Source organism: Homarus americanus, unplaced genomic scaffold (assembly GCF_018991925.1).
Source record: "Homarus americanus isolate GMGI-L3 unplaced genomic scaffold, GMGI_Hamer_2.0 scaffold8148, whole genome shotgun sequence".
NCBI lineage: Eukaryota > Metazoa > Arthropoda > Malacostraca > Decapoda > Nephropidae > Homarus > Homarus americanus.
Genome location: NW_024721643.1, coordinates 435,929 through 463,416, shown reverse-complemented (window position 1 = coordinate 463,416; position 27,488 = coordinate 435,929). Strand labels below are relative to the sequence as shown.

Genomic DNA, 27,488 nt, shown 5'->3' with positions numbered 1-27,488 from the left:
TATATATATATACCCTGTATATATATTACCTGGTATTCAAACTCTTTGCTCCAATACATATTGAAGAACTTGTTTCAACAAAGGAAACTTTAACTGCACTCTCTCTCTCTCTCTCTCTTTTATATATATATATATATATATATATATATATATATATATATATATATATATATATATATATATATATATATATATATATATATATATATATATATATATATATATATATATATATATATATATATATATATATATATATATATATATATATATATATATATATATATATATATATACACAGTTGACAACCCTTTATCCGAAATTCAAAAACCGAAATGCATCTGGTCCCCTATCAACCATATATATATATATATATATATATATATATATATATATATATATATATATATATATATATATACGTATATACTGTATATATTGATCCTTTACATTTACAATCTTAAGCACATCATCCTATCATCTCTACATAGTTATCGAACAGATCATTCTCTTGTACAAACAAAAATGCATAAGCTTTCACACCATTATTGTCTAATTCTTTGGAAGTGGAAAATGTGACAAGTTAATGCCTTAGACACTTTCTACCTGTTGTTGATCAGCTTTCTTGCGCTGGATGAAGTAGCACATAAACATGAGACAAGTCCCTAATGTAAGACTTACCACAGAGAAGAAGAGGACTCCATCATAGCTACCAGTGCTATCTACAATATATCCTGTAAAATGAAAATTTTATCAGAATTACATGTGCAGTCTGCTATAACTTTTGATAATATACACAAATACAGTAAATACAGTATGAGCTTCAGTATATGTAGAATACTAACATAATTTACCGTATGCCTTCCCAACAATAAGCAGGTGTCATATGTAGAAATGAGTGATAACTAATACTCTTTAGTTAAGGCAATAAGCACCTAACAATGGTGAAAACTTCTTGTTAATCCTTATCTAATGAGTAAACATATTGAATAGTAGTAAATCTGTATTACCAAGACTCAGAAGAACAACTTTTACAATGCCATCATCACTAAATGTTAAATTGGCTTTTTCTAAGATTTGGAATATTTCTGTAGAGTCCTAGTTATGATCTAATCTCAAAGTGTTTAAGAGAGGCTCTATCTGCTTCACAAGATGGACAGGAATGTGGTGAGATGATTTACCCAATTGGGAAAATAATCAAAGACACACCAAACTCTTGAAAAAAGTCTACAAGTGATCCATTCCACTTTAGCAGAGTACAGTAATAACTGTGGAGAGCAAAAATTTTATGCAATAGAAGTATTTTCATTATAAAGATCATTAAAAAAAATTCAAAGTACATACATAAGTGATTGGGAATGAAGAACATGTAAGACTGAAAAACCCAATTGTTCTAGGTCCTGGTAACTCAAGAAGACAAGATGGCCATAAATTCTCACAGATAGGAGATGGAATACTGATTACCAAAACTGTCTAAGATGTAGTTGGGTCAAGTCCACATACCAAGTACAGTTCCATCAAAATAAAGTGGGGAAATAGTGATCATTAAATTTATGTTGAGAAGCACACATTAGACAGCATGCTGTGAAAGATTGAGATTCAAGTGAAGTTAAGCAACATTAGGTCCGGTTAGTACTTGGATGGCTGACTGCCTGGCCCTAAGAACACCTGATGCTGCTGGCATAAGAACTCTACTGGAAATAATCATTTCATGGGTTTGTCAGCTGTCCTTGGTCAAACTGACTGAATAATTAGTGATAAGATATGTTCACGAGTTACAGTAGATGCATGAACAAATGGACTGCATTTCTCGGGTACTGCTATATAGAGGGTAGCAAAATCAGTTAGAGATATCTAAAAGGGACATATATTAAGAGGAAAAATAAAATAAAATTTGAAACAAAAGTTTCTTGATATATGCTTACCAGCAACAGGTGCCCCGATGAGAGCTCCTATGCCCCCAAGGAAAAGAATATGTCCAAATACTGTAATAAGTTTCTCTCTGCCAAACACCATGGATGGAGCAACAGCAATAAGAACATTCTGGCTCCCATAGAGGAAGCCAAACATTGCAGTTAGTACAAGAAGGTGAGTACTGGTGCTGATGAAAATGTGACACATCATCACAATGGCACATAACAGTAATGCCAAACCATAGGTGAAAACTGGATCAACAAGCTGTAAGAAGAAATAAGTAAGAGTGTAAAATACTCTGTAATATTATATTTACTGTATACAGGTATGTATCCCCTGATTTACGATCTCCCTATCTACAATATTCCGCTTTAACGATGTGATGTATTAAGAACACCCCCTACAGTATTTACGAAGTAAACAATGAGCATGAACGAAAAAATCTGCAGTTTCCCATTTAAAAGCACAAGATCACAAAAGCTTACAGAATGGAAATACAACTTACTCTGGTGGACATTAAGAAACCAGTACACATTCGACCACAGAGATCTCCAATACCAATTCCAGAGAGAGCCATTGAATAGTAATCTCCTACACCTTTAGAATCTGCAAAATCCTTGTAGATGATGTAGAGACAGAGGGTTCCAACCATCACAAAGAAGACAGCAAAATCCAGCAGCCAGAAGCGAATGTCCAGAAGGGGATGATCTGATGATTTCCTGTAACTGTTCAAAAAAGATGTGATAATTATTTGCTCTTGTAAAATCATAAAATTGTGTTTAATTTATTAAATAAAACCTTTAGTACCTTTATCAACAACCAAAACAAAATACATTGTGACAAATAAAAAGTATGTACTGTACTGTTCAAAACTCCAAACATTTATGATACAAACAGCATAATTATTAAAACTATGGTACAAAAATATCTATAAATTTTTCTTGACTTGACCTAAGAGACTGAAAATGAGAAATTGGGTGAAGTTATGTAAGTGTTGGCAGGGAGAGAAGAAACCCGTGCCTCAATCCTGAATGTACACTCACCCACAAAAGCCTCTCCTCCTGAACCACAAAACCAAAGATTCAGATTTGTGAATCTGAACCAATTATGGACAGATAATGCATCAGAGTCTACTGCTTAGGGTTCACAAGGTTGAATCTCTGGGTTTGTGGAACAGCAGAAGAGGTGACAGAACTTTTGTGGAAGACTGTATATGTGAATGAGTGGTGTTCAGAAAAAAGAGAGAGGGACCAAATAAAGCTGTCCCAGTACCCTGAAGTAGATGAAGGCATAACAAAGAACAGCACCAGAGATCTCGGAACTGGTTTATGCCCTACAGATTTATGATCTGGAATGGCAAGCTCAGGACTCAATGCAAGCCAAATTTTTTATTTGTCCAACGTTTAGGCAATATATGCTGAAGGTTAGGTGGGAGCAGTCCCCACTAAGCCTAGTATTAATACTCAAAATCACACTAGGTGCAGATGACCCCAGAATGAAAAATTTTAAAAGTTATTTGTCATTAAAAACATGATTATAACCTGCCAACAGTGCAATATATCCTTCACACCAGTACAGTATTTATGCTAACAAGTAGTGTGGAACTCATTTACTACTTGGAGTAAGAGCACAATTTCCAGAAATTGCTTTCTTTGCATTACAAGGGAAACAAAAAAAAGAGAAAGGCTTTAATCCACTCTTAGCCAATTCTCATTAAAGATTATCAGAATGACACTCAGAATTTTCTAGCATGCCAAATATACTACAAATATACAGTATAGCCAACTAAGCTACACTCGCACCAAAAAGTATCGGTGCAGGGTGAGATCGACGACTTCCGAAATGATACGTATACACTGTGATATGTCGGGAAGGTTGGTAAGTGTATCCTCATACCCCCCCCCCCCCCACTAGGTGTTGCCATATGGCTGACAATCAGTGTGTTTGTTTCCTCTTTTCGGATTGTTGCTTTGTGTCGACTGAATGATGAGCGAGGGTTCGGTCTCGGTGAATGTGGGTATAAAACAGAGGCAATATGAAGCAGCAGAGATCTACACATGCCAGACGACATGGAAACCTCAGAGGGAACACGAGGAGCTATTATTGCCCTTCATAACGAAGGGTTCGGCGTCACAGATATTAGCCGGCGGGTTGGTGTCCACAGGAACACCGCTGCACAATGGATTCGGCGATACCTGGAAACTGGTGCTACAGATAACAGGTCTCGGAGCGGCCGTCCACGCTGCACCACCCCTCAGGACGACCAGGTTGATTGGTTTATTTGGTAGCATAAATTAATGTGGCAATATTCACAAGTATCACAAATAATTTTGTTAACAGGGAGCTCCTCATATTTCATATTGTCTATTTATCACTTCCCGACCTTATTTATAACGGTTTGATTCACTTGACCAACCATAGTAGCTGCTCAGCAGGATTACAGGGCTGCCAACATACGGCTGGAACAACTCGCCTTTCCCAATACCTATCATCACTGGTCTCAAATTGTTCACACTACAGTATGCACCGATACTTTTTGTTGCGAGTGTACATTCTCTATGGAATACCTCTGGCAGTTACAATTAATTCAAGATAACATACTGCCTACCTTCCTTGGAGTGGATAATGGAATACTATGCAGGTACTGTACTCACTAACCCCTAGCTCTCGGGCCACCCTTTATGACTTTCTCCTAAAGAGCCTTTATGCTACCTTATATGAAGCCTTTGTTTATAATAAAATTGCTTATGGTATAAGTTTGACACATACTATCTGAAGGCCTTTGGTATCTTTTCTGCAGTCACAAAGACTTTCCCATTCCCAAGCTAACTTCATTTGTATTGTGGACAGATTGGAGAGCACTGCATCCTGCAAACCTTAGCCGGGAATCTTCCCCTTCCAATATAAATTTATCAAGCAAGATAATTATCTCCAGAAAACAGATAAGCATGACCTAAGCTCCCAAAACAGATACTGTACACAATCTCCAAATAAAACAAATCTCCGAAACATGGACACAATGACCCCCAGGAATTATTTCCTCCCCACTCTGGTTCACCACCCAAACTCATGGACTCTTTACACATGCAACTTTAAACCCCTATTTGTAATAAATATCTAGTTTTTGTTATTTATTTCCCGTACACGAAAGGTTACTATTTCCCTAGGTTGAAGGGTTAAGTCAGGTGACTGATAGTATGAGTCCTACTTGGCTGATCATCTCGCTTACATAGGCGAGTGGGCAGGGCATTAATTTTTTATCCTTAGTTTCCCCAATTTGATAATTTCTTTGAGGCAGAAGACTTGGTATAGTGTTTGTTCCAATACACTTACTCTTGGGGAGTTATTTAAAGTTGGAAAGAAACCAGTTTCAGCCAAAGTTTGTTAGTCTGGTAAAAATACAACCAACTTGAGTACAGTGCTAGCTGCAAGAATTTAAGTGAGACTAAGAATGGAAAGAATTTAATGGAAATATTTAAAATGCCATTAAATACTTTCCAAACATCTCAAATAGCGATGACTGAAACTCAAAAGTAAAGATGTCATTAGATACTCTTATAGACCACACCTTACATTGATAATATACTATATGTATTGTAATTATGCCTAGTCATACCTTCTGTAACATATAAGAATTTGGTATGTGAGAATAACCAAAGCCATATGTTCCACTACTATGCAAACAATACCAAAAATAAATAAATTACCTTGAAAAATTCTTAATAGCAGTATATGTGCGTCGCTTCATCTTCTCAATCAGGAGCATACATAAGGACCTTCGTTCATTTTGAGGGGTGGGCTGTGGAGGAAAATATTATACTGTGTAGTATTAGTACTGTATAGCTTACATGAGCACTGAGAACCACAGCTATCACTGGTCGAAGGAAAATTCAATACCAATAGAGTAACCAAGTCAATGTTAAGTTGCTCATATTCATTACAAATTCGGTACAACTTTTATCTTAATCTATCGAATCTTCACAACATTTTGAGAGAATTTATGACAACATACGAAGAGAGATTCTGTATTTATTCTTGGTCATGGCCACCTGCAGCAGCACACCAGGATAAGCCTTGCTGGATTATACTTTTTTTTTTAACAGTGTACAGTAAACCCTTGTTATTCACAGGGGTTAGGTTCCAAGGAATGGTGCAAATAGGCAAAACCACGAATAGCAACTTATACTACCTTAGTGCACTACTGTATACCTATACCAAACAACCACGGCAGCACTCATCCCCTCTTTTAACTTCTCTTATAATTCAACTTTATTTGTCAGGGTCAGGCATTTTACATTTCACTCCACTAGCACGTCTTTTAGGGGCCATTTCACACACAAAAAAGCTTTGAGAGTACAACACCAGATGCAGCATAGGGTGACTCATGCTGTTGGAAAAAGCTTGCAAGCTAGCCACCATCTACTTACCACAAATCGTTGAAATCACAAATCGCAAACCCACGAATGGCAAGGATCTACTGTGAGCAATAAACTGTCATGTATCTACTTAATACTGGTGGACAGTTAGACAGTGTGAGGGTGTGAGTGATCCATCTATTAAGATTCATGCAAATATAATCTGTCTGGTCAAATGGCAATATCTTATCATACTGTGGAGAGTAACTGTACAGTACAGTACAGTACATGATATGGGAACATAAACTATGTATACAGTGAAGGAGTATGGCCTGGTGAGTTTAATGTGTCATGTACCACATGAGACTTGTTTTATATGAAGTATCTTCTTCACATTCATATTATATTAGGGAAAATAATTTTTATGGCCTAATATGGTATCTTAGCTGTGCTGTATTAAATGAGAGATTAATTTGTGAATTGGTATGTTGCAGACAGAGACTTGTATCATTCTGATTCAGCATATTGGTGAACTGCACAAAAAAGTGCCCTAATTATGTCCTGCTTGTCTTTTTATTATAGAATTAACAGAAAAGCTGTTGAGAACATGGATTGATCACCAAACACACAAAAAAAAACATTCTACTAATTTCACAGGCAATACAGAATAAAGCATTAGGTCTGTTTTGTTTGTTTTAATAATGTTTTCTTAAAAAAAATTAATATTCGTATAATGTACAGTACTGTAGTCCACTTTTATAATACATTGCACTTAATTGTTGCATGTCAGTTACCTTCCCCCTCTCTCTCTTCACTCTCAGCTGCATGCATCTTTATCCTATTATACATACACTAGTATACACTAGTATCTCAAAGGGAAATCATTGTTCCCTTAATACAATTTCATTTAACACAGTACAGGTACTCCTCGACTTACGACAACCAGGACATACGACCGCCGTCGTGGTCGTATAAAATATTTTTCAAATTATGTACAGTATTTTTGAGTCCTGACGTTAGTGATCGCGCTGTGTACTGACAAAATTTTTGTTTGTAATTCCTTTTAAAATGGCTGGCAAGCATAAAAGTGAGAGTTCTCGTGGTGCTGAGAAGAAAAAGAGACACCCATTTTAGAATTTCTATGTATTATTTTCGCCTTTTCAACTTACAGACAATTCAACTTACGACCTGGTCGTCGGGAAGGAACCCTGTCGTAAGTCGAGGAGAGACTGTACTATTCTGGAGCACATCTACTATATCAAGTAAGAAATGACTGTGTATATAGCAGTTTTTACACAGTAAATATATACGTACAGTATACAGTACATATACAGTGACCCCTCCGTTAACGAACTCAATCCGTTCCAGAAGGTTGTTCGTTAATCGAAAAGTTCGTTAACCGAAACCATTGTTTCAATGGGTTTTTGGGTAATTGGTTCCAGCTCACCGAAAATTTCCTAAATTCAACAAAAATGGTAGAAAAGTTCACTTACTTTGAGGTGTGTATGTAGAAGGCTCCTGGATGATGATGATGATGATAGGATTTAGAATGGGGGTGGAGGAGAAGGAAGAAGAGAAGGCATTGGGGTGGAAGAGAAGTCACCCCATGGCACCATTCCACCCATAAAATTTTAGCTCTCTTGGTGTAATTCAAGATTATTTTCTTTAAATCAACACTGCACTGCATTATATATTGTCAATATGTAAAATATATTTCAAAATGACCAATAATTTGCTTGGAAACACAGAAAAAAAGCGTTTAGTTGAAGAGAGTCTCAAGCAAGATGTTACCTCCAGTGAAAACAGAGAGACTAACTCCTGTTTGCTGTGTTAAGAGGCTGGATGCCGCGCATTAAACTAGTCACTTTACCTTCAATTATGTTCAATAATTGTTAAAATGACTAAAAATTGAATATTAAACTTTTAAAATTATTGAATAGTATAAACTTCTTGATATTTACTAAAATAGTAAGGAATTTAAGCCCTAGAACCGATTAATGTATTGGCGGACTGATACTAAAGCTGGTTGCCCGGTCAATGCAAGCGAAAACATGTTGAGGTCGGTTCGTAAGAACTTCGTTAACCGAATTTTTTTTCGTTAACCGAATTGAAGATCCTTATGGAAGGCAGTTTGTTAATCAAAATTACGTTAACCGAGGTGTTCGTTAAACGAGTGGTCACTGTACAGTACTGCATATACACACATCAGATAAATTCATCATTTGTCACTTTTAATTTCTGCCCCTCCTGTAATGTATTGTACTTTTGTGAAACCAATTTTTCACTCTTGAAGTGGCTTGATTATATGGTAATACTGCACAGTATACTGTTAGCATCTGGATATGAACATCATACTACTTAGATCTCATGGTGCAAATCTATCATAAGGCACTATGTATTTTGATGTTATAGTATATATAGTATCAATTATTAATGGAAAAATAATTATCCATTATTAAAGAAGGCATAAACAATCATATATGTGTTGTTCAATAATAAAAAAAAATGTAAATTCTAAATGTTGAATTAACAGGGATTCCCAAGAAAGAACCAAGGTTTACCATTTCATCGTTGCTCGAGTAGAATTCTTCCTCCTCTTCAACACAGCAGCCAAGATCGCAATCACCCTCACGCAGGAGAAATCGAGCTCGGCCTCCTCCATGGCCTGAACAAGTTCCCTTCATACTCTCAACCTGGAGGTGTTGATATATGTCCCCCTGTGAGATTTTGGAGAAACTCTGAGGGTTTGACTTGATACCACTCACACCAGCCTGAGAGAAAAAATATGGAAAACATAAGTAATTTCTGTAAATCAAGACATATCAATATTAAAAGTAAATATTGTAGCTGAAGAGAATCTAGTACATTGCTGTAAAAGTAAGTGATGATTAAACCCACATGTTCAACAACATCATACTCTATGTGCTTTACAAAAATTCTGTAATGCTGGTAGGTTATTCCTGCTGCCATCAACACTCATGAGAAATACTGTACCTCATTTGTTCACTTTTGAACACCATTCCATGTCAGCATGCAAATATATTTCACACAGTTTTCACAATGGACAATACTTCAAAGACTGTACAATATATGTATGTATTGTAACTGTAAATGTTGCATTTTCTGTTGTCTTTGTTTAGAAAATTATCCCATTTCCAATTTTTCAAAATACTGCAGTGAATTTTCTTGTGGTACAGTAAGTGTTTAAGAGAAACTGCATCTAAGCATATACCTATGATTACAAAATAGTCAACATCTATTCATACAATGACCTACTATATCTTGCTGAATTTTGCAATGCACCTTCCATTTATGTCATAGACATATAAGGGCACAGGTTGTACAGTACAGTACAGTACTTTCTGGCAGTTCTCTTGAACCCTGACCTGACACTAGAAGTATTTTCCAAACATTTCTGATAAGATGTTTAATCTTGTACACATTGTACAACATCCCTTCATATTATGGAACTTCTTACAGGTCTTAGGTAATAAGGTTTCCTAACCTTATTTTTAACATCAAATTCAAGGTAATATATTAAATGGCTGATATCTTGCTTAGTCTTACATATGTTAATAAGTCTAGGATAATGGACAAACAAAATATGTCCAAGGTTCCAGGTCATAACTTTATCATGGTGTAATTCTTACCCTACAATTTCCCTGCAGGGAATTTCACAACATAACATTTATTTTGTTGATGTATTAATCTCATTTACTTTATGGATCAATACAGTAAATTTTTAGATTGAAACTTTTCATAAGTGTACTTTTAACCTTGTACAGTATTAAGTCATTATCAGAAATACTTTCTGTTTTGTCAGATAACCTCTGTACAAGTAAAAATTTTGTCCTGTTTCTTTGTTCCTCTTGAGCAGTTTCTATCTGGATATCTCGATCATGCCACATTTAATTTGTTTCAGATCAGGAACACTCATGCACCTTGTTAACACACAGGCTGCTTTACTGATTTTGCTAAGTATCAAACCCTGATTTTTTTTTCTGATAAAAGATAGCCATCACGACATGATACTTGCACTGAAAATTCCACCACCTTTAGATTACCAGTGGAAGATGCAACTTTACCAAGAATTTGCCACAATAAATGCTTTCTCTATATCTCATTCATCTTCATTAGAACTTAAGAGCTTTCTAAGTGAATAATGTTATAAGAGTGTTAGTAAGTACTAACTTGATCACCTGTCTGTGATACACTGTACAGTATATAGCTTTATATATACAGTATATATAAAATTTGGTATTTATTAAATTATGATGAGTTTCAAATGACATGGAGCAGTTGACTACCAACCAATCACATCATGTGTGTGGAAAGAATGAAATAGTGAAGCAGTTCTAGGTCACGGGGTTATCACTGGGACATTGCAGCAATAATGATATGAAATTTGCCTTAATATTTCTTTGTTTTTCTATTCATTTATCATTATAATATTCAGGTCTTTGATGTTTTAGTTCTGAAGACTGGAATACTGAGAAATTTTCCATTTCATTTAAAGCAAGTTTGCTCGCTGTAGCATTGACTGATGAATGGAGTTTTAGCTGAAGTTATTGCAAATTATTACATTGATGGAAATCAATTTAATTTCATGTTAAGTGCCGATTCAAATAAAATTGATTTGAATGGATTTAGCAAGGTTGGTTTTTCCTATGTAACAACTGAAGTTCTTAAGATCCATGATAACTATGCACAGATAGTCAATGTAACACTATAGAGTTTATACAACACTCTTTGTGTCTCAATACTCAGGACATGACATTAAAGGTTTCAAATGGGTTCAATATTTACAAAAGCTGTTCCAGAACTTGTAATCCCATCGTTCAGTCATTCCCATCAGTGTACCTGAGAATCTCGACGAGAACAGAAGCTTTGGTTGTTGGACTGGAGACCAAAGTCCCCATGAGAATCTTTGTTGTGGAAGCTGAACTGATTGGAACGCAGGTCAAAGTGGGACAATTCAGCATGAGAATCCTTAGTACAGAAGCTGTAGCCATTGGACCTTTGGGAAAAATAAAAAATTTAATAAACTTACATAGGTAGCAGAGTGATGTGCAATAATCCCCAGCAGAAGCTTAACTGTGAGAGAGATACAGTACAGAGTTATGAAAGGATGGGTTCCAGCTCCTGGCCTCTCTTCTTCTTGTGAAGGTTCACTCATCCATAAGACAAGTATGGTATATAAACTGTTATATTTTCATTAAAAAGAAAACCATATACTGTACAGTAATTACTACATTCCTGTACCTGTCTTGTCTTGTTGCTTAATTATGTACAGTATATTTTTTTTCTGTAAATTATAAGACATCATTGCTGCTTTGCCTGTCCCCTGTATTAATGCATAAAAAATATAAGTAGGATTCTTCAGTAGTTGTTTCAAGTTGTTATGTTGGGTCTCTCACACTATAACATAAAGGGAGACATGGGTATTACTGTATAGTAAAAAAGATTGATGGAATGACTTCATTGTTCACAGAAAAATCTAAAAGAAGTCTTCAATGCAGCTTACAAGTACTGTTGCAGTGATCCACCAGCCTCAGATAGTCCAAGTGCAATAATGCTTGTTGAATTTTATTAAAAATTTTTACTCCTGTAGACATACTGTTACTGATTAGAGACCAAGCATAAGCCTAAGCAAAAGACCCGCCTAGAAATAAATACCTGACAGCTTTGTTCGTTATCCTTGGTCAAACTGCCTTACTGTTTACCATTGTTGTTTACTTGTACAGTCTAGGCATACAGGAATCTATATGCTCCCATGGCCTACATGCACCGTTTATCTATATTATCTATATTCATGCTGCACTGTACAACCATATAGTTTATAAACATGGCTATCCAATTGTAAATCTGTATGACAGTTTTGCTGAATAAATATATACTGTGTAAGGAAGCACAACAGGCACACTGATGCCCAAAAGGAACACAGAAGCAATAAAATAAAAAGTATTCAGAACAATAAAGGTACTGTACTAGGTAAAAAAAATCTACACATTAAGGTTCAAGTTACTGTATGGAAATCTAAGTGCAGTGGACAAACAAATGAGTGAACACAGGGCAGGCCAAAAGCTGTATGCCATTCACAAAAATGTTGTGGTGGCAAATTACAACAATATAAACAAATAAATCTCCATGCACTCAAGCTTCAATAGTATGAAAAACATTCATATATTTTTCCTCATTACAGTACTTTAACATCTCATATCTTGTTAGTTATCTAGATTAGTCTCTCAAGTAGGCTTACATCTTCATTTCCTATTACATTTATGTTGAATCTCTCTCTACAGATTACAGGGACTTTATACTCAGTTATCTAAAAGAGTCTATCCTGTCCTCTGAACATCTTAACACTATCCAACTCAAGCAATGGTTTACCTCTCCCCTCATACATTTGGCATGAATTCCATGTCCATGGTCTCCTGATATAAAATAAAACAGTACTGTCATGCCAAGTTGCTGAATTTACCATCCCTTTAGGGGCACTTGCAAAATATATCATACAATTTTTTCTGCTGTAATGTATACCGGTATGTCTTGATTCACATGGCTTGAGTTGACATTAAATATATCTTTCGTAACATCATGGGAGGTGTACTGTGCCTGTTCCACTATATGTTGTTAGGAATAGAGTAATCTGATAGATACAGTACAGGTATATGCATTATCTATTGTACAACCTTCATAACTACAGAAAGATCTCATATTTCACGCGATTTCATTTCGCGTTTTTGAATTTCATGAGCACTACCTAATGTAACCGAGTCTTATATTTGGCGTAAAATATCATGAATTTCGCGAGATCCTGCCAGCTGAACGCGAGATCCAGCAAGCTGAATGCTGGCCACCGTCTTGAGTGATGTCACAGCCCTCATACCAGTTACAGTCATTTCTGCTACAACGCTTGTTTTGTCAACGCAAATTTAGCTGTTACCCATAAATACTGTACGAAAAGAATAAGTAAAAAGAATGTTTCGCAGTGAAGACTAATAACGGTTTACACCAGCGCTCTCTGTTTACATCACGTGATCAGTTGAATCGCGCAGTTTCTGTCAATTACTCCGTGATTTTTGCTATTTTCTCTAATTTTGTTGTGTTAGCGATGAATACGGAGAGACAAGGTAAGAAGAATGTTTCCAAGAAGCGTTCTGGTGATCGAATTGCTGGTGGTGAACGTAAAAGAGGTTTACAAGAATGCAACTATTGCGTTGTAGCCCGCGCCATCCTAGCGACCGCCTGGGCTGTTATTGTGTGCTTTTTTGGGTGGTGCTACCACCTGTCGAGTCAAGATAATGGCCTCTACCTCTACTGGGGGTCCTACTGATGCTGGTGGGGGTGGGACAAACCCACCTAAGCAGCCAAATAAGGAAAAGGAGAAGCGGGACTACTATCGTAAGGTAGTTAAGTTTGCCAAGTACTCGATGCAGGATAAGCAGCGTGTGATTAAATTTCTTGAGGAAGGCCTAAAAACTAGTTTCCGGAAAGCACAATCAAGTCAAAAAGGCAGAATTTGTATCAGTTAGTCGTTATAAATGGAAAAATCAGAGGTTGATGAAGAGTGGCCAGTTTATATTGTTATTTTTCCCATTAGTTTATGTATTTGCATTTGGTGAATTTGAATTTGGCGCAATTTTTCCAGTCTATATTACTCGCAAAATACAAGATCTTATTGTACAGTACTGTATTTGCATTAATTTTCTTTATTTGAAAACTGTGTTTCAATTTCTTGTAAATTAAATGAGCTATACACACTTTTATGTTTGCTAACCATCAACAGCTCATGGTAAGGCCTAAGTACAGGTATATATGACTTACTGTATACAACGTAGAGAAGTTCTTGTCATAAACAGAAAAATAATTTAGAAAAAGCCAATGAGCATATTTTGTTTGAAGATTCTATGGCTGGCTTTAATTTTAAGTTTTGAATAAGTTTTAGATTTGACAAGCACACATAGGCTCATAAGAGTATATCAAGTTTCCACCATATATACTTAGTAAATAATGAAGACACTGAAAATTTGCAAAATATGAACTCTCATAAAGTTGAAAATTCTCTTGTTTGGTTTAATTTAGATAATACTAATCTGAGAGGGAGAAAAAATGATGTGATAGGAAAAAACGCACATGCAGAAGTAGGTCTTTAACACTCAATTCTTTTTGTCTATTGTATATTTTTGGGGGAGGAAATACAGTAGGTTCTCAACTATCCATATCTTGGCCATCAAATATTATCAAGATAGAAGAAAAAAAAGTCTTGACTTCATATGTCATTTCTGTATTCAATATAACAAGTGCAGTATCAGTGATTTATGAGTATCACCCAGTCTTAGTCCTAATAATGGTGAGCACTTGAGAGTCTACTGTATACAATTTTTGTAGAAGTTTATCTGTTATGAAAATTCATACAGTACTTGTATACCTTGTGAAAGTCATACCTTATACTTCCAATAGCAAAGTGTGACCCTCTTGAGCAGAAGCTATGTTGGTTGGACCTGAGACTCAAATCATAGTGACTATTGCGTCGGGTGTTGGACTGAGAGTCATTCAGGCTCAAGATGGAGTGGGAGAGATAACTTGCAGCAGCTGACAGACGGAGACTTGAAAATGACCTGTCAGAGAATATGTTTGATTATACAGTACTGTACTGTATCGAATATATATAAATCTGTACAAGAAAAGGAGATAAATAGTATATAATGATACACAGTTAACCTTATTTTGATTAATTTCTACATCAATCAATCTGTTTTACAAGAGAAAATCCTCTGAATTCTAACAACATAATTTTCAAAAACAAATTTGTATACCTAAATCCTTTGATCAAATGTCTAAATTGTTAACTTTATGTAAAGTGCTAGATGGACCATCTACAATTAAACAACCTCAAGAAAAAACACCAGTATGGAATTATTCCTGGTCTTTCCTGTTGGAAACAGCTGCTAGGGGTACTGTACTGGATACTATATGGTCACAGGTCCTAGTACATGGTGGTAATATTGATATTAACAATTTGACAGTACATTACCTCACAAAAGGCTTAGCATTAATTTGAAAACTATACCTGTAGAATATAAGGGAAGTCCTAGCATGGATTAGGGATTTTTTTGTGAATATAATTAATATGAAGTGGTCAGTGGCATAAGATCCTCATGTACAGGGTATGCCATTGACAAGTAATTAGCCACAAGGTAGAGTGTTTGGAGTTGGACTGATGTTGTTCATCTTTTGGGGTTGCTGGATATTTGGCTGACTGTACAAGCAAGAGACTGTGTATGTCCAGTACTTGCCACTGTGTGTGCAACAGTAAACTGACTTGCTAGTAACCTCACAAGTAATGAAAAGGGTAAAGTAAAATCAACTAATGGATCCATCATGAGGTCTTCTTTGTTCATCAATCACTGTTTGTCAATGAAAATATCTCAAGCCACAAAAAAAGGTAAAAAGAGGTTTGTTATGAACTGTTCCTTTCACTTCTCCACTGACTTATAATCTATCTAAGTATAAATGTCCTGTAAGACAACTGTACCTGTCATTCAATGACTTCTCAAAGAAATATCGACTCTTGGAAGATGGAATTCCTCTGTGTGTTACAGTCGAACCAGGGTTATCTTCTGTCTGGTGCTGGAGACTCAAACTGTCAGCTGGACTCTGGGCCAGGGGTTGAAGGGGGAAAACTAGAGCACCAAACACTGCTACTTGAAGACTCAGACTTGCACTCCAGATGAAGGACCCTCGCCATCCATACTCACTTATAATGACATCTGTCAGAGAACTCTGCAAAGTTAAAAAAAATCATCAATGACGTGTTATTTTCAAAACTATTTACACAGTTACAGAAACAAGACTTTGTAGTAAACTACAGGTTTCCATCAGTTATATCAACTAACGTTAACATTTTTCTACATAAACTTTTAGTAAAAACTTCACCCTAACAATGGTAATTATAATTACTACACTATGATATCAATAATAATGTAAATTTAATGAGTTCTCTCTCAAAAGGTAATCAACAAATATTTTTTTTAATTCAGCTTCAAAAGCAGCAAACCCTTGATTTAGACGAGTTCTGTTTCTGGGGATTCTCTGTACTGTACAGCATCTCTTGCTTTTACACCCAAAAAAATCAGAAATACATGACCTCTGCTCTACATAACATGAACTGCACTATAAGTTGTAAAAATACTGTATGTATGATATTTTTGGGCCTATCAAAAACAAAACAAATTAACTAATATTTCTCCCAAATAGGTATCTGAATGTGCCTTGAGATTCCATTTCAACAACATTTCCATTCTGTAAATTGTTGATTTTGAATTTTACCCCAACCGTGATGGCATGGACAGAAATTCCTAACAACACAGTGCTACAAGGGGCATTAAAGTTTCCATAAGGTATCATCAAAATTCTTTTAATGGTTAGGGTGATTTTTACTTTAATAACTGGAACCTCAGATATGTTTGCAACTCATTATCATGTGACCAAACTTTCTGGAAATTTTCATCAAGTTCCCTTTCCTGGATCAAAAGTTTTACAACAGACTTGATTTGTGGGGCAAATGGACACAATTTGCTCTTGATAGTCCAAGTTCCTCTTACACAAACACTGGGCAATAAAGGTAAAAAAAAAGGATATCAAAGAACAGACTGAACCGCCCGACCAGCTAGTAAGCTGACAAGTGGTAAAAAGGATAAGTAAAATTACTTCTAAGAACCCTTCCCTTATAGAGCAGAAATAAAGTGAGAATATAAAATTAAACGAGATCTAGTGTCTAATAACCTCTATACCACGTATTCTTGAGTAACTGTTTTGCATAGTAGTACTGTACTGTGCTGTAGTGTGAATATTTACCATAGCTATATACAGTATATAAAGAAAAAGATATGATAGTGTCAAACAAGCAAAGGCTGAACAGCTGGGCCAGCACAACACAAAATGAACTAACTGGAATCTACTTACGTAGCTACAGACTACCTTAAAGAAAATGGAGGTGGGGTGATATTCTGTGACTCTCAAAGTGTCTCTTAAAAGAAATGTGATAACTGCCAATGAGAACAACCCTCATATCGAATTTATGTGGATTCCATCCCATGTTGGAATTAGGTATCATGACCGTGCTGATAGACTGGTCAATGAGGCATGTAAGAAAGAAAATGTTGACCGTGACCTTGGCCTGTCCAATGCTGTACTTAAAAACAATCAAGTCAGAATGATGAACTCTGATCTAGAAGAAATGAGAAATGCAGAGACCTGGCAGTTGTAGCATTAGTAAATATGAAAAATTTTGTGACAAGAGGTACCGGTATGGCCAGTATAAGGACAGAACCAGACAATGTGATGTAGTTGTGGCCAGAATTAGGCTAGGATACAGACACATCTGGCAAGTTAGTAATGCTGTACCAATACCAGAACACTCAGCATGTAAACTTTGTGATAAACCTTTAAAGCATACACTTGAACACTACAGTATAAGACTTCAGGCCACCTGGCTTATTGTATCATGAACTTTGTAATTACCCCTATACTACATTGAATCAGGGGTGCTTGAGGACATTCTTGCTGTTTATCCCAAATTTGCTTGCCCACACTGATTAGTCTTCAATTAGAATATGACATCCAATGTACATGAACCACTGTCTTGCATGGCAGTGAACAGTGACATCACCCACATGACTCTGACCTATATATACTGCTAATGAATATGATGTATTTCTTTGTGTACGAACCACTGTCCTGCATGGCAGTGAACAGTAACATCACCCACATGAATCTGATCTATATATACTGTTACTGAATATGATGTATTTCTTTGTGTATGAACCTCTGTCCTGCGTGGCAGTGAGAAGTGATACCACCCTCAGTGTCAAAACCTGACTGAATTACTCAGAATAGGCAAACTGTAATCCAAGCTTTGTCAATAAATTTGTTCAACTAAACTAAACACAGCTATTCAGACAATGGCTTCAAACCATGGCACGACACCTTCCCAGCCTAATGTATCTACTCCTGGGACCAAGAGGAAGTAATTTATCAACATCATTGATGAAAAACTGCAAATTCAGAAAAGTAAACAAAGGGAACTAGTGTGAGCAAGGCTGTGTGTACAAACAGAAATAATGAATTGTGTATTAGCACAACAGGCTGGGTGAGAATACAGTAGTACTGTACTGCATTTTCAAATGTAGTTTTGTTTATGAAAAACAACTAAGCAGTGTTTAGTATTGATCCCCATTTATCTATCACTTGAATTTTTTTTAAATGTTTATTATCTGTAAAATTGAGATTAACGAATTTATTTAAATTATGTTATGTTTTACTCTAGGATCCTCTCCCTTTAAATTTCTTATATTCACTTACTTACTTTCTAGTTACCCTTTCTTCTTTAAGTACCTTTTATGTAAATAGCACACAAGAATACAGTATGACTTACCAAGAAAAATATGCCCAATCCAATTCCAATCATGGCAGAGGAGGTGGCAATGGACTGTTTCTTCTCAAAGTACTGTGCCAGGGAGATGATTTGGCCAGAATAGGCAAAGTTCATCCCACATGCTGCAACACAAAAAAATAATGATGAGACCATGATGTACAAGTAGTAAGGGTATGGAAAATGAATTTAAGACTAGGATGGAGGTAAGGAATTTCAAGTGAAAGGCGAGGTGGAAAAAAGTATACGTTGTCGAATGTAACTGAAGATCTTAAGAGGACAAGTGACTGTGGTGATGTCAGGTGGACAAGAGGATAGGGTATGAGAGACTTACAATGAGGAAGGGATATGAATGAGGATATTGGAAGAGGTAAATGGAGCACAGGTAATCAGTAAAACTGAAAGGGCAAGTGGTGACTTAGTAATGAATGCGGTAGTAAATAATGCAAAATAAAGTAAAACCATTTACCATTAGGCAAGGTGTTGGGGTGTTGGGGATTAAAGACTAAGGAAAGACTATTTGATAAGGAGAGGAACTCAGGAAGGTCAAAACAAAGTACTGTACTGAGAGAACTTGACTGGGGTATTTTGTAAAATTTGCTGATTATAAAGAAGAGATTATCTTTTAATATTCCTTAAAGATGAATAAAAGAAGGAAGGATTTGAATGTCATTGAATGGAAGAAAGTTTAAAGATTCTATAATATTCTTAAATTGTTGGAGAATGGCTAGTGCAATCAACATTAAGTCCTCAGTTCTTATTATAAGTCATATAAGATGTAATGTACTATTCTTTAAGGTCTGGAAAAGGGACCCCAATTTAGTTGGAAATGGAATATGATAACAGACAGAGAATGTGGGTCCTTCTAAAAATTCAGTATTACAGGTACATATCATACAGTACATTGAGAACTGATTACAATGCACCTCATTCCCATTATGTGGAGTGGTATGCTTTCCAGCAAAAGGGATTTTTTAATAATGTTATATAACACAAAGGTGACTGGGTCTGAATATTGTACAATATCAAAATGAAAATGCCCTACACTAAGGTCTTATACAGTACTGCATATTGTTAGTGTAGTTAATAAATCCTATACAACACAGGTTCATAAGAAAAGTTCAAAACTTTGGTAAAATCTAATTAGCTTGATCAGGCTAATGACAACTGTCAAAAAGGTTACACAGTGATCCATTAAGTGCTATAAACAAGTGGCATTCAAGCATTATTTCCCAATAATTTTACTTGATACAGTACTAGACAAGATAAAAAGACAAACAATTAATATGAAATATCCTGATTTTGACCAATTATTGGAAGTTATTCTAACACTAAGTTATTCACTGGTTTTTAGTGTTCTTTTCTGTTTTTGTTTTGTTTAATATAAAATACTTTATATATGTGTACAGAACAAAGATAATGACTGAAGAGTGGGACATCCTTTAGACATAGGGACTACGGTAGTCAGGACACTGAAGAGGACATCATAAAGATGTATGCTTAAAATCAGCACAATCAATACTTGGCAAGTTTGCAAAACTCTATTAGAATTTATCAGATACAAACAGCAGATGCTGCAATATAGGGTAAAATGGCTCCTATAAGCACTAGAATCAAATACTACAGTGAAATTCTTAATAATTTCAAATGAGGTCAGTGTGTGAATGCACTCTGCCAGAGAACTGAAGTGCTTGTTCATATAAATCATAATATGTACATTTATAATGAACATCAGGCTGTAGGTTCATACACAGTATGAGAAAGTGAAGTTCTCATTTCAAATGTCATTTCCAGATCAGACATTTTCCAAGATTACACGATATATGACCTTAATATGGAATTTAACACTTCAAAGATTACTGTCTCAACTGTTTGCTTTACTATCAGTTTCATCTTTCACTAAAAAATTTCATGCTCCCAGTGAATTAGAGATGCAGATCAAGAGCTAAATTGCACATGCTGCTTTATATATATATTCATATAGAAGCTTACTAGAGTAGAAAAATAAAGCAATGTATCTAAGCTTAGTGAGGCAGTAAGAAATGACTATATTAACCCATTCACTAGGGCTTTTAACAAATGATAAGCTGCTCGATAAACGCAAGACCAGTGCCATCTCATGACAGTACCACCTTGAGAAAGACCTTGACCCCGAAGATTGACTTAGATATTTCTGTATTGTAAGATGTAAAATATCTTGAGGTAGGAAATTCCATCCAATATACAGATATAATTACAAGATAGGGACTTTAAACCTTATTTAGTATGGAAAGGAATGTGGTTAATGGACATACAGCACTGTATAGGAGACTTTTTGGTTATTCTTGTCAGCCTTTTCCCACTATGTGTAGGGTAGCTGAACTTCAGAGCAAAATCAGACTCTCTTTTCATTTGCCTTCCCCCACTGATTCTCCCTGCTGTGACTTCCCTGTAAACCATTTGATGTTATGCTCCCTCATCATTCACATGCACTGCTGCTTCCTGGATATCCATCCCCTCACTTTACTACTTCTTTCATCCTATTCTTCCACACCTTTTCCTTCTTATTATCTTCCTCTGAATTACAAATTTTTTTTTTTTACCAATCTTTCACTTCTCACTCCCACTGTAGGTCCATACCAACTTAACAAACCCTTATCAACTCTGTCCAATTCTTCTTCCATTTCCACTTTCCTGTCTAACTTTTGTATTAGTTGTTTTCTACAGCCTTCTCAACCCCACATGCTGCTCTCAGTTTATCATTTCACCATTTATCAGCTTAGATTATCATCAAGTACAGTACAGGACTGTATACTGAAAATATACATGAGAATCCACCAAATACTGGTAGAGTATCATATAGAAAAAAGTGCAGTACAACTCATGCAATCTGTGTATTAATGTGAAAAACTTGTGTACATCATCCTTAACGAAACTGCAATTTTTTTTCCAATTGTTGTTTTTTGCTCTAAGAGGACATTGTACATCCCCTACATAAAGAATGTTTCTATTATGTGAGCTCAAGCCTAACACGTCACATTAGAACCTAGAAATTCAAGACGTGGGTTGGGTCAAACGATGAGCAAGACAGGAGGATGTATGCAAGAGCCAGAAACCAAGCAAAGACAGAGTGTAGGGGGGCTGAAAAGGAGTTCCAGAGGCTGGTTGCAAGCGAGGTCGTCAAACCCAAAGGCGTTTTACCGCTATGCAAAGTCGAAATTGAAAACGCGAGTAGGAGTATCAGACCTGAGGCTGGTGGATGGTAGTTACGCAGATTCTGACCAGGATAAAGCTGAGGCATTGAACAGCTTCTTTTCCTCGGTGTTCACAAGAGATGATGCAACTAACCTTCCTGCGTTTGAGGACAGACGGTTCGACACAGCACTGACCCACATTGTGTTCACAGAAGAAGGTATTAGAAATAAACTGTCCAGGCTAAAGGTCCATAAGAGTCCCGGACCTGACATAGTGCATCCTATAGAGCTAAGAGGGTTGTGCAACGAGCTTGCAGAACCCCTGAAGATCCTGTTTTGTAAATGCCTGGATGAACAAAAGGTCTCCAGTGAATGGAAAGTGGCTTATGTGAGTCCTATCTTCAAGAAGGGCGATCGTCACTCCACGAACAACTATAGACCGGTGAGCCTGACCAGCATAATATGTAATGTACTTGAGTGTATTATCAGAGATGCCGCAATGGAACATCTAATAAGAAACAACCTTGTAAAGGATTGTCAACACGGTTTTATGCCGGGGTGCTCCTGCTTAACACAATTGCTCAAGGTATTAGATATTTGGACCCATATTCTCGAACGAGGTGGTAATATCGACAATATTTACCTAGATTTTGCCAAGGCTTTCGACAGTGTACCTCACAAAAGGCTGAAAATCAAACTGGAAGGGTACGGAATTTGGGGAAATGTCCTAGCGTGGATAGAAGACTTTCTACATGACCGCAAGCAGTGCGTGGTGATTAATGGCACGAAATCGTCATCTGTATATGTCACAAATGGGGTACCACAGGGCAGTGTATTGGGCCCGCTGTTGTTTGTTTGTTTCATAAATGACATGCCTGACGTTGTACACTCCTCCATACAAATGTTTGCTGATGACGCCACGTTATTTCGGGAAATTAAGAACCAAGCGGACTGTGAAGAGCTGCAGAAGGACCTCTGTGGGCTCCAGGAATGGTCGAAGAAATGGCTGCTGAGATTCAATGTCACAAAGTGTAAGAGGAAGCACCTGGGGCTTACCAATGGTAAGGAGGCGTATCATATGTCCCAACGGGATGAAGAAACTGCACTAGTTGAGACTGAATGTGAGAAGGACCTAAGTGTGTGTGTTGACAATGAGCAGAAGTTCTCGGGCCATTGCGAGAAGAAGGTAAATCAGGCAAATAAACTATTGGGTCTTATAAGAAGGTCGTTCAGATATCTAGAAGGTCCGTCCCTCGTAACGATCTTCAGGAGTGAAGTGCTTCCCCATCTAGAGTACTGTCACCCCACCTGGTCCCTGAGATATGCTAGGGACTGTCAGTAGGTTGAAAATGTTCAAAGGAGGGCCACCAGACTGGTGCCTGCACTTCGACACCTCAGCTACCCTGAAAGATAGGAGCGCCTGAACTTGCCTAGCTTCTACTCTTATACTACAGACGGGCAAGGAGGACCTAGTTGAGGTGTATAAGCATCTCAGGGGGCACTACTCAGTTGAGTGTCCTTACTTGGAGCTGGCGGACGCTCGCCCCACAAGGGGTCACAGATCAAGATTGAAGAAGTCACAAGTCCAGAAAACTGTGAGGGCAAACTTTTTCGGAGTGAGGGTTGTAAACTCCTGGAACAATCTACCAGAGAGAGTTGTGACGGCACCAAGTGTGAGCTCTTTCAAGACAAGACTTGACCAACACTGGAGCGGGTTCAGGTACATTCAGGAGCCGGTGCATGCCCAGTATTTGCCAACAGTGCGTGACAGAGACGTGATCGATTGCCCGGGCAGCTAGCGAGCGGATCTTTTGGTGAAGAAGTTAAATGAAAAGGAAAAGTAATCAGAGACGTGACCAATCGCCCAAGCGGCTAACGAGCCGATCAGTGGCGAAGAGGATAAAAGTAAAAAAAAAGTAGTAATAAAGTGAATTTGTCTTGTGCAAGTTACCTACACAACCTCTTCTTTTTTCATCTTAAAAAAAAAATGATTTACTGTATTTCTTATTATACATAAGCAATGAACATGTGTATGTGTAAACAAGTGCAGGACTTGGGGAAAAAAGCCACCCAATGTTTTGTCGAATACGACTTGTTTTCACAAGAGATATTTCCATACAGTATCTGTTTCTTTAAGCCTTCATCCCACCTCACACAAACACACACACATAAACTTTCTCCGGTGGTACTATGGTATGCAGTCTACCAAGCTGGAGTTGGTCTACTGGGATACAGTATTTACACTGTAGTGTATTGGCATGCAGTCTATCTAGCATCCATTAACTGTAAAAGATTAGGGATAATCCTACCCTCCATGGTCAGAGGTAATGAGGTCATTAATATCTCAGCTCAACTGATGTAGAATATAAAACAGGGAATCATGAAGACAAGAATTAGTATCATTCCAGAGTTCACGTGAAGAGCATCAAAGTCGAAAAAAAAATGTGCTACAAACTATGTTGCTGAAAGATTTCTATATACAGTCAGTCCTCAACTTACGACGGGGTTAGGGACTGACGACCAGGTCGTAAGTCAAATTAGTCGTAAGTTGAAAATGCGAAAATAATACATAGAAAATCTAAAATGGGTGTCTCTTTTTCTTCTCAGCACCATGAGAACTCTCACTTTTACGCTTGCCAGCCATTATAAAGGGAAATACAAACGAAATGTTTTCAATACACAGCGCGATCACTAACGTCGGGACTCGAAAATACGTAATCTGAAAAATATTTTATACGGCTGCGGTGGTCGTATGTCCGCATGGTCGTAAGTCAAAGAGTACCCAACCTAATATAACCTAACAACAAATACAGGTGTAGACTGCTGCAGTCTACAGTACATCCTGTATACTTTAATAGTAGACTACTGTACACTCTTTAATGTATGCATCATGGTAGACTGCACACTATAGTGTAAATACTGTACTATATATCTCGGTAAACATCCTGGTACACTGCATGCTATAGTAGCACCCATTCTCTGCTATTCTTGTCACATCCACCTTGGTGTTTGTTTCTCTATCTCCTCCTACCCAATACACTTCAGTCGTCGGTACACAGCTTCTTACCACAAGCGTCGTTAGAGTAACAATAAGCCGAAAGGGTCATGTAACTAGGACAGTCAGTGCTACTTGCATCTATCTTTGTATTTCTAGAGCTGCTTAACTCGAGAAAGGAAAGCTCTTCAATATTCATGTTTATAAAAATATATTCACCTTGACAAGCCTTAGTTCTGAAATGCTATCACACAAATTGGCACAGTAGTTAGGTTTTACATTAGAATTGTGATATTAGGGATATTGTAGTACGAATGACAGAGATTGTCTACTTCCTACAAGGTGTGGAAAAGTTGATCTCTTTAAGATTCCAGGTTAGTAAAACTGAAAAGTAGTTGAGATGTGGGTAGAATAATCAGCAACAGAGAGTGAAGTAAATATCTGGTCTTCCTGTTCTATAGTGAGTCAACTTCTCTCTCACTTCAATATTAATTGCCTTTCAAAGTCTTACTCCAAGTTATAAAGCTATGCATATACTTATTATATTTCACCATATATCACTGACAAAACCGGATTCATATTGTTTGGGTTTCCATATCTGTTAATCTTCACAAACACTCCTGCGTGTTACTATGTCAGAGTGCAATACAAAATCAATTGTAACTGTGACTTGTAATGTGCTAGAAGCATAGTCAGCCAAGAGACCATGATGTCATAGGGTGTGAACAAGTAGTGTGACCTTAAGTTACCATGCACCTTGGAAGGCAACAAGCACTTTAGCTCCTATATATTTAAATATAAAAAATATCTTATTTGCAAAAAACTACTTTAGTAATGATGTATAAGTAGAAAATATTTTTTTGTGATGAAAGATAAGATGAAACCGAAATTGTGTCAATTGTACTTATGGGGAGGAAAATTGAAAATAAGATTTAAAAGTGGAGAAAGAGAAGGTGAATGAGATGATTGAGTGAAACACATGGGTTATATTCAGAAATATCATATAGATCACAAGGAAATTACATTTATGATATGACTACATAAAATTTAAGTGTGCATACTGGTATATTGTCAAGATTTTTGGGGGGATATACCACATATGACACATTATATAATATATACAGTTGTTTCCAAACTGCCTCCGTGGATACGGAATATGCTGTTATACTCTCCTGACCACAGCCTCCACATCCCTCTGTTTTCTCCCGAAAGTGACCATTAACCCCCGAGTAGGGACTCAACATCCTCACCACCTCATCAAGATTCATCATCATCATCAAGATCATGATAATGATGATGATGATCATCATTATCATCATGCCACCATGTGAGCGATGGCGCAGAAGAGTTTGGTGTTTTTTTCAGCAAAGAGTTGGTATCTTCTTCTAAAAAGCTTCTGACCTCTTACTGATTCCAGGAATTTTGCTGAATTGCTGTAAACAATTAAAAAAGGGCAAGAGTGGTTATGTGCAGGTGTGCTGCAGTTGTTGTGCTGGTGACCTCAGTCTATGTGATAGCTGTGACGTGCCTGAGGCAAAATGCGGCAGCATCTTCTAGCTGTCAGCCTGCCTTGGATACTCCTAAGCTTCAACCATAATTTGCCTGGAATAAAGACTGCACGAGGACAAGCATCAGGACAAAGGTCACAAGGTCAACAAGTCAAAGGGGGGGTTTGAACACTCTGTGACTCAGTTATCATGCCTATTCCACATGTATAAGACAACTGTGCCAAATAAACAAACAAGCAAAGGCATGGGCGGAGGTGAAAAAGTCATGAGGATTCTCAACCACACCTTGGATGGAGACATGCCTTACCTACGCAAACCATAAGTCACAAAAAGCATCTCCAGTGATGTGGCGAACGCAGAGGCCAGGTACCCCACCATCATCAAGAAAGATCCGAACATGAGGGATAAGCGGCAACCCCATCGTTGGATGAACATTGAGCTGACAGGACCTAGGGGAAGTATATTGGAATACTGTACCATAATAACATGTTTATGTAAGCAGTAGAAAATATGAAGGATTGTCTATGCATATGTTACTATAAACAGTGTGTGTGTGTTTTACATGACTTAGCGCACGGTTTATACACATCCTGCAGGTAAACCTACCTAAATGTTTCACACATATAAAACTATCATCTTTACACACTACAGTGCCTTCAGCTATGTCTGGGGTGTGTATTCACCCTTTAACTGTAGTATTCCATTAGTATAGAAACTTAGGAATCACCTAAAGATGAGCCCCAACTGATTTTCACCTTAAGATTAACCACCTTCACTCTAATAAAATATAACTTAACCTTTCTAGGGTGCTTAATCACGTGAAATAACTGGAGGCTAATCTTCAGGTGATCCAAATTTGCTATAAAAACATAAACAAGGTTGTCTCACAATGTCATTCACTGAGTTGCACTTAAAAAAATGCTTCATGTAAGAGAGATTAAATCAGATCATAAAAGGTTGACAATGACTTGACAAAATACATATCTGAGGAGCCACTGACCTCCAAGAAAGCATTGACCAGGGAACCCATCCAGGCTGTGTAGGAGCGACTGTTGCCAAACTCGTCCAACATCTGCACAAAGTACATTCCCGTCGTGCACAGAAGTC

At 37.0% G+C, this 27,488-nt stretch overlaps 2 protein-coding genes across 10 annotated transcripts in view; both read right to left on the bottom strand.

The window, feature by feature from the left end:
- Positions 1–394: 394 nt before the first annotated feature.
- On the bottom strand, positions 395–26,837 carry LOC121861779 (monocarboxylate transporter 12-like). 4 transcript variants are annotated; one of them, XM_042359673.1, is made up of 11 exons: positions 26,689–26,831; positions 26,046–26,487; positions 18,709–18,830; positions 15,808–16,055; positions 14,717–14,890; positions 11,130–11,286; positions 8,831–9,040; positions 5,622–5,713; positions 2,420–2,639; positions 1,926–2,178; positions 395–734 (listed from the first exon to the last, which is right to left on the bottom strand). In XM_042359673.1, exons 2-11 carry the CDS (start codon positions 26,062–26,064, stop codon positions 592–594), a joined length of 1,638 nt encoding a protein of 545 aa, XP_042215607.1. In that variant the 5' UTR covers positions 26,065–26,487; positions 26,689–26,831; the 3' UTR covers positions 395–591. The 4 variants fall into 4 exon arrangements, with proteins under 4 accessions (XP_042215607.1, XP_042215608.1, XP_042215606.1 ...); XM_042359674.1 differs by lacking the exon at positions 26,046–26,487 and having other exon boundaries at positions 26,689–26,837; XM_042359672.1 differs by having other exon boundaries at positions 26,046–26,828.
- The window catches only part of LOC121861780 (monocarboxylate transporter 10-like), a 56,078-nt gene continuing 54,709 nt past the window's right edge, over positions 26,120–27,488 (bottom strand). For all 6 annotated transcript variants that reach the window (XM_042359680.1, XM_042359677.1, XM_042359678.1 and 3 more), the window contains one exon: positions 26,120–27,488. In XM_042359680.1, coding sequence (XP_042215614.1) covers positions 27,319–27,488 — 170 coding nt within the window. In that variant the 3' untranslated portion in view covers positions 26,120–27,318.